Here is an 11,014-nt window from a genome sequence, read left to right as displayed (position 1 = left end):
GGCGGCCCGAGCGGGAGCGGCGAAAGGAGCGGCGACGGCGCAGGCGACCCCTCGAGTTCCCCCTTGAAAGAGCTGACCAATAAAGGCCTTTCAAAGGAGCAGGTCTCCTGGCCCGTTTTTAACAGTGGAGGCACTGCCAGACATTTGTAGCTATGATGGAAACGAGAGCTGATTTTCCTTAATCCATGCCCAAATCTTTGCCTTCACCTTGTGAACAACCTCAGGCTCGCAGGCCCTGCTCCGAGGCAAACCTCACCGGCGTCAGCGGAGGTGCAAGAGCCCAAGAGGGCCGTGAGAGCTTGAAGTGCTCCGACAATCCCGGGGCAGTTAAACCGCCCGCTCACCCCGCGCGGGGCCGGGCCGGACAAAGGCCGCAGCCCCGTCTCTCTACCGGCCGAGGCCACGGGCGGGCCACGGCCCTTTCCAACAGGTACCGCAGGGCCGGGAGGCGGCGGCCGCGCTCCCGCAGGCCGCGGGGCCGAGGCGGCCATGTTGTAGTCCTGCGATCTGAGGGAACTTTCGGGGAAGTTCCTGGGGCGGCCCGCGAGGGGCAGCGGACCGAGGAGAGCCGACAGCGTGGGATCCTGCGGCGGCCGAGCGGAGGCGACAGCACCAAGGCCGCACTCCGGGCCGCGCACACGCGGAAAGTGAGCGGCGCTCGCGCTACGGCGGCTCCGCCCCCCACCTCCACCCCCGTCCCGTCCCGCCCCCCGCGCCCCCATTGGCCGTTGTGGCCGTCAGTCAGCGGCTGGGCTCATCTCGCGCTCCCCATTCATGCAGTTTGGTTGCGTGTTGGTGTATTTTACTGTTTGCAATAAAGAAGGGGGGAATTTTTTTTGTTCAGTTTCTGCCGCAATTAACTCTTGGTCCCTTAAACACCTTCCTTTTTATTTTTGGGGTTTTTTTTCCTGTCTATTTTTTTTTTTTTTGCAGGACGGTCGGAACAGTTTTTCGCCGCTTCCATTTATTTTTCGGTATCTTATCTCTATTAGGTTTTGCAATCAACTATTAAGGTGCAACTATGCCCAAAAGAAAGGTAAGTACGAAAAAAAAAACCAAAAATACCGAGAGAAGGCAGATGGGGAGCGAAGGGGGAGAGATTAAAGCGGCAATCGCGGAAATTTAGCTGTAAAAAAAAAAAAAATTGCGCGCGCGCGTGTGTGTAGTTTTTTGGTTGGTTTCCTCTTTTTTTGCATTTTTAATTTTTGGTGTATGTCCTATAGCGGAGCGAGGAGCGGAGGGAGAGGGCTCGGGGCGGGCAGGGCAGCGCGGCGAGTTCACTTTTGGGCTGTTTTGTTTGGGAAGGAGGAGAAGGCTGGAGCAGCAGTGTCTCCATGCTGGATTACAAACAGCCATAGTGCTGTGCTGCCCCTGTGGAGAACGCGGGGCAGCAAAACCCCCCCAAAACCTGCGCCATGACTCCCCAGAGCCCCCCACCAACCTCCGCCAGCGTTTTAATCCCCATCGCGCCATTCCCGGCTGGATTCGCCTTTAAATGTCGCCTCTTTCGCCTGCGTTTGCCTTTGTTCTCCTTTTTTTTTTTTTTTTTTTTTCCTCCCACTTCTTGTCATACCAGATGGTTGTGCAATGGTAATTTGGGGCCATTAGGCGGCGCAGAATTTGAAACTGGCCTTCAAGGAAAGCGGGGAACAGGGATTTATCACCGTAGTCAGGAACTTTGGGGCAGCGGCAATATGGGGCGCCCCCCCCGCCTGCCCTCACAGCGCGGGCTGGGGGGGCGGGGCGGGGACGCGGTGGCCCCTCAGTCCCCGAGGCGCCCGCCCGAGGGGTTTCGACCCGGTCCAAGCGCCTCACGGCCGCGGACGGGGCCGCCGAGGGCCTAGACCGAGTCGAAATGCCTCGGGCGGGCGCGATCGCCGCGTTCCCGGTTGACTCTCATTGTCCTTGTGGGGCGCACGGCGACCTTGTTGTGTGAGGGGAAATTGGCGGGAACTTTTCGAACTCGACGTGATGACGTAGCACTGGCGGGGCATTGTGGGAGTTGTAGTCCATGAGGCGGCGGGGATGGAGCAGGCCGCCATTGCTGCGGGTGGTGTTGGGGGGTCCTGTGAGCCTCCCCCGGGTCCCCTCAGGGCTCAGGTGGAGTCACAGGGGATGGTGTTGCCTTCTCATCTCTGTGTCTCGCTTTCCTTGCAGGCTCCAGCTGAAGGCGAGGCAAAGGAGGAGGTAGGAGTTGTGTGTGGTCCCCACTCCAAGAATTCCTATGGGCTTCTGCAGAAATTAGGAAGCCCACGCAGCTCATGAGGGGTGTTCAGCCCCTGGGGGTGGCCTGTGCCTGGTTTTGGGGTGTTCAGGGCCATCACTGTCCCCTGAGGTGGCAGGTGACCCCCCTGAGGTGGTGCTGGGGGTCCAGCAGCTCCCCTGGGCTGAGGTTCCCGTGGGAACATGTCCCTTTCAGCCTCATAACTCTTGCAAGCAAAGAAACTTCATCCCTTACCATGTCAGCTGAGTAAAGTGGTGGCAGCAGAGAAGTGCTAAGCAAAGGTGCACTTCTAGGAAGTCATAGAATACCCTGAGCTGTACAAACAAGGATCATGGAATCTCAGCATGGTTTGAGTTGGAAGGATCCTAAACTCATCCAGTGCCACCCCCTGCCATAGGCAGGGATGTCTTCCACCATCCCAGGTTGCTCCAAGCCCCATCCAACCTAGCCTTGGATACTTCCAGGTATTGAGAGGCATCAAGGCCCTCACTATAATGCCCATAATTTCATAAATCATAGGATTTCTATGGAGCTTCATGATGATATGTTATTTTGGGTGGCAGTTATGAGAAAGCTGTGTTTTATGTGCTCTCTGAATTTTACTGACATATCTTTCCTTATGCAGCCAAAGAGAAGGTCAGCCAGACTATCTGCTGTGAGTATCTGTATTTATACTTTAATGTTTTATCACTTGGGATGGGGACAGTTAAAAATAAGCTACTGGAGTTTTTCCCCCAGAACTGGGAAAGGCATGCTTAGAGTATTGCAATATTTAAAATTCCCATTCCATGTTTCCATTCCCTGAAGATCCCCACATCCCAGGCTTCTCCCATGAGATACAACATCTGTGTTAGTGCACATTCCATCTGGACACAAGTATCCAGAGTTAAGGAATATTGATTTCAGGATGGATTTGTTCCCTGTAGGACTTCTCCATACAAATGCTCGTGGCTCTGTAAATCACCTGCTCTCTCCTTTGCTTGGTAATTTGCCCATTGATTTTTTACAGGGCAAACAAATAATTCTCAAAAGTTACCAACATAATGATCATAAAAATATAAAAGTAAATATGTATTTCTGGTATTCATCTGACTTGTTTCTTGTGTTTTTTTTGCAGAAACCTGCTCCACCCAAACCGGAGCCAAAGCCCAAAAAGGCAGCACCTAAGGTAAGGGTTTTGAACTGAAGTTGTATTTTCCTTCTCGAGGTATTTACAGGGATAAACCCCTCACAATTAGCCACTTTACTTATTCATAATTATCCTGAAAGCTTTAGGATGGAATTATGTGAGCTAAAAGAATGGAAAAGACAATTTTATCCAATTTCTACTGAAGGAATGTGGTAAACGGAGCAGATTTGAAATCCCTTGTGGTGAGGCTTTGCTGCTGCTTTACAAGGCCATTCTGAAGTTTCATATAGTGCATTGTTGGGAAAATGATGCTTGGAATAGAGATCAGAGACTCAATTAGAGGAGGCATTGAAAATCGTGCTTTTAATTACAGTTTATTTCTATATTTCCATTCTGAGGCCCTCTCTGCAGTTAGTTATCAGTTTATCACATTTTAATCAGAGTTCTAGAGACCCCTTCAGCTGGATATTTTTGGAAATGTCAAAAACATTGGCATGTCTGACAGTATAATTAAATAAGAAACTATTTAAAGCTCATTTTTAGTTTGAAGCAACAGTTTGAAATTTCAAAGGGGGCAGTTCTGCAATCCATGAGGGATTTCTTTCTATCCCCTTCTTATCAGAATTCCCAGCCATCAGTTTGCAGTGCTTTTTAGTTAAATTTTTCTGTAAACATTTAGGATTCTGCAGCTAAAAAAAAACCCCAATAAACACCCCAGCAACAAAACTTCAGGGATTGTTTTTAACCTGTTCCCATCATACATTTTCCTTGTGGTTTGGGATGATGAGGTGGGCAAAGCACAGGGGGAGAGAGGCTTTGGTTGCAGAGGGAGATGATGGGCTGGGAACCAGGAGCTCTTTCCTTTCCTTTGAAAAGGAATTTGCAATTGCCTGTAGCCCAGCAGACTTCCAGGTGAGGGAACTGCTCCCCTCCACATCCTCTGTGTGGAGCAGCAGAGATGCCATGGAAAATAGAGAGAACCCCACATGTCATTTTGGGCTCAGCTCTGTAATCTCAGTGCTGTGCAGAGTGAGGTTTTCCTGTTCCATCTTGCCATGCGGCTGGAATTCTAGACACATTCCTGGCTGGATGGAGCACTGGACACTCTGCATTGCACTTCCCTCTAGTGGCTGGTGCCCCAGGCAGAGCAGAACCAGATGCTGGTGGCACACAGGGCAGGGCAGCAGTGGATGATCCACGTTATTGTATTTGGGTCTTTTCCCGAGTTTGCTTTTTTATTTCCATGGAAACATTGTGGGGTTTAGACACCAAAGCTGCCTTAACTGAATGTGAAAAGTTGGAGGAACAGGGAAGCAAGAGTTAAGGTCTGTAAGGGACTGGCAAAGCTTCGTTGGTGCTCCTGCTCCTGAGGTGCTGTTTGAAGCCAGGACACTTGAGCTTTGTTTTTGGCTCTCCAGAGCTCCTCAAACTGCATCAACATCTATGCAAAGGATGATGGAGTAAGGACTGTGGAGGTATTTTTAATTCATGTCTACCCCAAGTGCTTTACTTGTCAGCCTTCAGGATCTTGGAATGGTTTCCTGTGTGTCAGAATAGATTTCACCTGTTAAACTTTGCCATCTTGAAAAACATGGAGCTGGCAAAGGAGTTTTGTCACTTCTAAAATGCAGGACCTGATAATTTAACTGTTGTTGCCATCTCTAGAGCAAAATTATTGAGGAAAATTAACACAATGCTGTAGCTGAGGACCTGTTGTGTCCTGTGGGACCCTTTCTCTCCAGTCAGTCCAGCCATGGAAGTCAGTTTCCCTGGATTCTCCTCCAATGCTTTCTGAAGAAAGGGACTTTTGTACAGAGAATTTGTTTTAGCTCTGTTAATACTTTGTTGAGGTTTTTGGGTTTTTTCTGGGATAAGGGAACAAATAAGCAGTGCCATAGCACAATTGTAATTCTAAATCTCACTGCCAAACAGCACCAGGATACTGGGTATTCCCAAGACAGGGACTCCTGACACCACACTGTAGCAGAGTTTTCCAGGTGGGATGAAATCCCTCAGACTGAGGAGTGATAGGTTAGAGAAGAAAGAAACCCTCACTCACTGAATGTACTGACCCCACCTTAAATTTTCTCCATTACTGGAGGATTTGCTGTAATTTTTTGTGAATTTTTATTAATTGAAGAATCATGTGACTTTACCCCTTAACACCCTGGGTTTGCCCTTAGCAGCTCATTTTAAGGTGAATTAACTATGCATTAATAACTGAGGGATTGAAGTAAGGAAGTAAACTTTTTGTAACTTTTTGTTAATTTGTAGTCACTGAGACAAATCTCCTGAGTGGTTAAATGTATATCCAGTAATTTTCATTTATCCTCACTCAGCTGTGAGTAGATCTTGCAGGGTTTCTGGTTCCTCTGTGGGAAGTAGGTTAATCAAGCAAGGGGCTGAGGCAGTGCTGTTACTTATTGGCAGCAAGAGGCATATCCTTGGAAGTGAAACTAATGAGGGTCAGGTATTTGGGTCAGGATCTGACCTTGCCTATGGAAAATTATTACTACGGAAGCATCAAGTTTTGGGTTTTGTTTTGATTTAGCCTGATTCCCGTATAAGAAACTGCACTTTAATAAATGCAACTCCCTTGTGGTTAGGAAACTGATGCTGTTGAGTCCCCAGTTTTTCTGGCATGGAAGTGGTTTATTATCACGAGGAATATTTCTGGCAGGGAAGGGGGAAGTCCTTTGCCTACAGCTTTGTTACAGTTCTCTAAATAGATACTGCTGCATTAACAGCACATCTGAAGTATTCTGGTGTTTGCACATGTTGGTTTTGTTCTGTGGCTGCCTTTCCAGCAGCAGGGCAGAAGTACAGGCCAGTTCAACATTTTTTAGCTAATTCAATTGAATGCCTATTTAAAATAAGAATTCTTTTAACCCCAGCCATGGCTGCTTTTATATTTTGCACTTCCCTGTAGCACATTCAGGACAGACAGAAGGAAAACATTTTTCCTGTGAAACTTTGATCTCATCTTTTTCAACAGGAAGTTTGAGGGGTGGAAGGAGGTTGTGCAGAGCGTTTTGGAGTTGAGAACATGCTGATGTACAAGGTGGAAATTAGGATTTAATATCTCACTGTCTGTTTTCTTAACAGAAAGAAAAGGCAGCAAATGATAAAAAGGAGGACAAAAAGGCAGCAACAAAAGCAAAGAAAGGAGCCAAAGACAAAGAGGAAACTAAACAAGAGGATGCTAAAGAAGAAAACCACTCTGAAAATGGAGATACCAAAACTAATGAGGTACTTTAGCTCCACTAAAGTTGAGAACAGAGCCAGATGTGTTGGAAGTACAGCTGCAGGAGCTCTGCTGGGCTCCAGAGGGTGGGGGGGTCACAGCCACACTGTGAGGACAGAGCAGCTGTGGTACCTGCCCAGGACAGCTCCCAGGGAGAGCCTGCAGAAATGGCCTGCTCTTTCCTGCTCTGTGCTGGAGCCCTTCCATAGGTGCTGTCTGTTGGCCCTGGTCCCTCTTGGGGCTGCCTCACAGCAATGCCCAAGATTTGAAGAACCGTGGAGCCCAGGGACATCATCGCCCTCCAGCCCTGAGCTGACTTTGCACATCCCCTCTGGAGTGCTGGGTTCCTCTGCTGCTCAGCACGGCTTGGTGCTGGGCCAGAAATCTGGTTTTGAGTTCTACACAATTCTTTAAAACAATTATTTGCTTCAGAACAATTCAACAAGAGATTGGCAAAGTAGACTCAGTCTTGTCTCTTATCTGCAGCCTCTTCTCACAGGTCCTTGCTGTGGCAGCTCTTTACCTCAGCTGCCTTTTGCTAGGTCCAGCTGCAGGCTCCATCAGCGGCTGAGGGATTGTCCCGGCAGATTCCTTGCTGATAGTGAAGCAGTGTTTTTTCAGGGCTCTCTTGGCCCATAGCACAGCCCAGCCCGTTGTGTTCTGTCATTGACAGTGGTGTCTCTTCATGGACTGAGTGTCATCATCCAGCCAAGGGTCCTTTATTCTTCCATTTCTAAAACAAGATCAGGAGCTGCTTGGATAAAGCACTACCTGGCTAATGTGCTTCAGAGGAGCTTTGAGGGAGCTTTGCAGGTTTGATGTGTTGACTTGAAAAGTAAAAGCACATTTTTATAGAGAAAGGTGAGAAGTGATTCCCCAAAGTTTAGGCAGAGCAGGATTGTGGTTGATGTGCAATTCTTCCAGTGTCCCATCATGAGGGCTTGAACTTCCCCTAACATATCACTGATCCTAATTAAAATACATTCGAAACCTCTGCCTCTCTGCAGGCATTTATTCCAAAATTACCTCACTAATTAATACTCCTGTATTTTCATTTTAAGAATTATCAGCACACTGTTGTGTCAATATTTTCTGTGCATTCCTGTCTATCCACACAAAGCCTTGTCCATGTCTCTGTTAACAAACTGGTCTCTTTTTGATGCTGGTTTGATTGGAATCCAATTAGCATTACCAATAATATTTCTATTCTTCCCATCCCCTTTTTTTAGGCACCAGCTGCTGAAGCATCTGATGATAAGGAAGCCAAGTCCGAGTAATGTTAACCCTGCCCTATATCTTCATCATTTGGTATCCGTACCTCCATGCTGTATTGTTAACAGAGAGGAATATTTTTATCAACTATTTTATAAATGCAGGTTTTTTTAGCATGAATTTAATTTTGGAACATCTTCATCTCAGTTACTTGGGAATTAAATCCCTAACAAACAAAACAAAACAACAAAAAAAAAAGTCATTGTTTTTAAATTTTGTGATTGCAATAGTTTGTATGGTACATGGAAAGAATAAGTGGTGGTAGCTTTTGACTTCTGTCAGTGTGTCCCTTTTTGTGTAAGTCATGCTTACAGACTTCAGATTTTATTTTTTCCCTTGTATGTGTTGTATGGTTTCTTAAAGTGGGGAGGTCTCAAAACAAATAACCGTGTGAAACATTCCAGTGGTTCTGTGGGTTGCTTTTATAAAGAAGGTGAGCTATTTTCATGAAGAAACCTAAGAGGAAATCTGTTGTTTCCCAAATGTAATTTTATTTTGTCAGTTTTGGAAAAAAAAAAAAAAAGTGTAATCCTGTTTTTAAATGAAATACAAACATTTCTTTTCAAAAAGGGCAGGTTGGTTGTATGTACCCACTGTTAGGAATTTTGCTGGATTTATCTTAATAAAAAAGACTCCTCAAAAGCTGATTGTGGTTTGTTGCTTGTGCTGCTGGAAAACTCCCAAATTCCAGGAGAGCTGCAGTGGGAGAGGGAGAGCCTGTGGAGCTGGAGGGCTTTAGCTTTTGGCTGGGGCTCAAGCCCCTCTCTGCCTCAGTTGTCTGACTTCCCACTAATCCAGGCTTCCTTATTCTGGGAAAGAACTTGACCAGACCAGTGAACTGGGGTTAAGTCCCAGTCCTGTTGTTATGGCTTTTTGTGCAACTTTATTAACTCCTGCTAAAACCTGCTTTTTTAGAAAGTTTCTTCACATCCATGACCAACTACAGGATATATTTAATAAGAAGAAAAACATCTGCAATGCAGAAACCTCTCTCACATTACATTGCTCCTCACCCCAGCAATGGGAAATTCCAAGAGCTTTGAGTATTTTGTGTCCAAACTCCAAACAGCATCTCAGTGAGTGTCTTGGATTAAGTGGGGTTCAGGATCAGCCCCCCAGGGCCACTAGAGGATGTTTAAATGTGAATTTCATTTCCCAGGCTTCAAGCATTGGGGATTTTTATTCCTGCTGCTCCACCTGTTCTTGTACAAGTGTTCAGGGTTAACTGAGCTCCAGCTTCCTCAGCAGTGAAGGTGAGGGAGTTCTGAGGGGCCTTTTCCTTGGCAGTGTATTCCCTTAATCCAGCTGAGATTTTGGAGCATGCTCTGGTCTCTCCTCCAGTGAAAACTCATGAAGCACTAACTGGATTCCCTGTGTCTGGTGGAAGTGTGGTGAGATGTAGGTAAAACCAGTTGGAACATGATCCAACAGTTCAAATGTTCAAACAGTTCATCCTGACTGACATCTAAAAATGACTCACAGAATTTCCACTCTACAGACAGGCTGGGAGAGCTGGGGTTTTTCAGCCTGGAAAAGAGAAAGCTCTGGGAGACCTTGGAGCCCCTTCCAGTGCCTAAAAAGGCTATAAAAAGGAGAGGAGAGGGACCTTTTATACAGGAACATAGTGACAGGACAAGGGGAAATGGTTTTAAACAGAGGTCAGGGTTAAATGGGATATTGGGAAGAAATGGTTCCCTGTGAGGGTGGGGAGGCCCTGGCACAGGGGGCCCAGAGAAGCTGTAGCTGCCCCTGGATCCCTGGAAGTGTCCAAGGCCAGGTTGGATGGGGCTTGGAACAACCTGGGATAGTGGAAGGTGTCTCTGCCCATGGCAGGGGGTGGATTAGATGACCTTTAAGTTCCCTTCCCACCCAAATCATGATTCTATGAGTTTAGCCAGCAGTTGGTGAAACATCCCAATGGGTCTGTACTCCAGAAGAGAGAATGCATATTGGAAATATTTTAGATTTGTGTTATTTCCTACCCCAGTGGTTTCTCTAAAAGGGCTTCAAACAGGAATCCAGTCCTGCAGGAAGATGAAGCTCCTTCTCCCAGCCCTGGTGCTGTGGGATCATCTCTCCTTGGCTCCAGCCTTCAGTCACTGAGCATTGTCTCAAGCATTCTGATTTAAGCAGCAGATACTGAATATAGCTGATATTTTCTTAGCACAGGATCCATCCATCTGCCAAGGTACAAACACCCTTTGGAATGAGGTCGCTGATCCCAAGTCGTGTCTTTCCATCTGAGTCCAGAGGTTGTTACACAGAACATACGACTGAGTGTTTGGTTTTGGTTATTTCTTTATTGAGTGCCAGGGTGGGAGTTGTTCTTAATTCTATAACTATTGTTTTAATCAAAGTCCCCTTTCAAATAAGTACAGAAAATTGCCCAAGAACATTTTGCTCAAATTCATAACTTTTCGAAGCCATGGCGTATTGAGAGAGTTGCACAACTGAATGGATTGGCTGGTTTATGCCAAACCCTCTTTCACAGCTGTCCTGGTGTATAGACACTGGATCCAAGGCCAGCTCCATGGCAGCTCCCAAGCTTGGCTTATTTTGTCTGAAAAGGAGAGGTTTCAAACTCTTGAGTCAACCTACTTTCAGGTTTATTCGGAATTTGTGGAGAAAGTGCCTTCCACGAGGTCCTTGGCTGGCTGTTCCCTGTGTTCCAGGTGTTCCCGCTTCTGATGCTGGGTAGGAAAGATCCACAGACTGCTGTGGGTCTGGTTATCATTATTCATCATAACAATTGGGGACCTTGAAGATGAAACAGTGAAGAGATTCATGAGTGTGAAGATAGTGATGGTTCTGAGGTGATGCCACAGGACAAGATTTGAGTGTTGGCAACACCCTGCCATGGTGAGGTGTCCACACAGCTTGTCAGGATGAGAGGAGACAGCCTCAGGTTGCTCCAGGGGAGGTTTAGGTTGGATATTAGGGAAAAAAGGGTTGTCCAGCCCTGGCACAGGCTGGAGTCACATCCCTGGAGGGATTTCACTGTGGATGTGGCACTTGGGGACATGGCCAGTGGTGGCCTTGCCAGTGCTGGGGGAACAGTTAGACTCAATGGACTTGGAGGGCTTTTCCAACCTAGATGTTCCTGTAATTCCATGATCCAGCTTTTGGTGCAGGCTCCCAGAGCAAC

General features: G+C 46.9%; 1 protein-coding gene across 3 annotated transcripts; it reads left to right on the top strand.

Annotated features, from left to right (window-relative positions):
• The first annotated feature begins 752 nt into the window (after positions 1 to 752).
• On the top strand, positions 753 to 8,345 carry LOC136373461 (non-histone chromosomal protein HMG-14A-like). Of its 3 annotated transcripts, none has more exons than XM_066338364.1 (7): positions 753 to 791; positions 993 to 1,036; positions 2,158 to 2,187; positions 2,850 to 2,879; positions 3,342 to 3,392; positions 6,459 to 6,602; positions 7,827 to 8,342. In XM_066338364.1, the coding sequence occupies exons 2-7, from the start codon at positions 1,022 to 1,024 to the stop codon at positions 7,872 to 7,874; spliced, it is 318 nt and encodes a 105-aa protein (XP_066194461.1). In that variant the 5' UTR covers positions 753 to 791; positions 993 to 1,021; the 3' UTR covers positions 7,875 to 8,342. The 3 variants fall into 3 exon arrangements, with proteins under 3 accessions (XP_066194461.1, XP_066194460.1, XP_066194459.1); XM_066338363.1 differs by having other exon boundaries at positions 760 to 791; positions 934 to 1,036; XM_066338362.1 differs by lacking the exons at positions 753 to 791; positions 993 to 1,036 and having other exon boundaries at positions 2,011 to 2,187; positions 7,827 to 8,345.
• The last annotated feature ends 2,669 nt before the right edge of the window (positions 8,346 to 11,014 follow it).

The sequence above is a fragment of the Sylvia atricapilla genome, chromosome W (assembly GCF_009819655.1).
Source record: "Sylvia atricapilla isolate bSylAtr1 chromosome W, bSylAtr1.pri, whole genome shotgun sequence".
Taxonomy (NCBI): domain Eukaryota; kingdom Metazoa; phylum Chordata; class Aves; order Passeriformes; family Sylviidae; genus Sylvia; species Sylvia atricapilla.
Note: the sequence above shows the minus strand (reverse complement) of the source record. Positions and strands in the feature narration are given on the sequence as shown.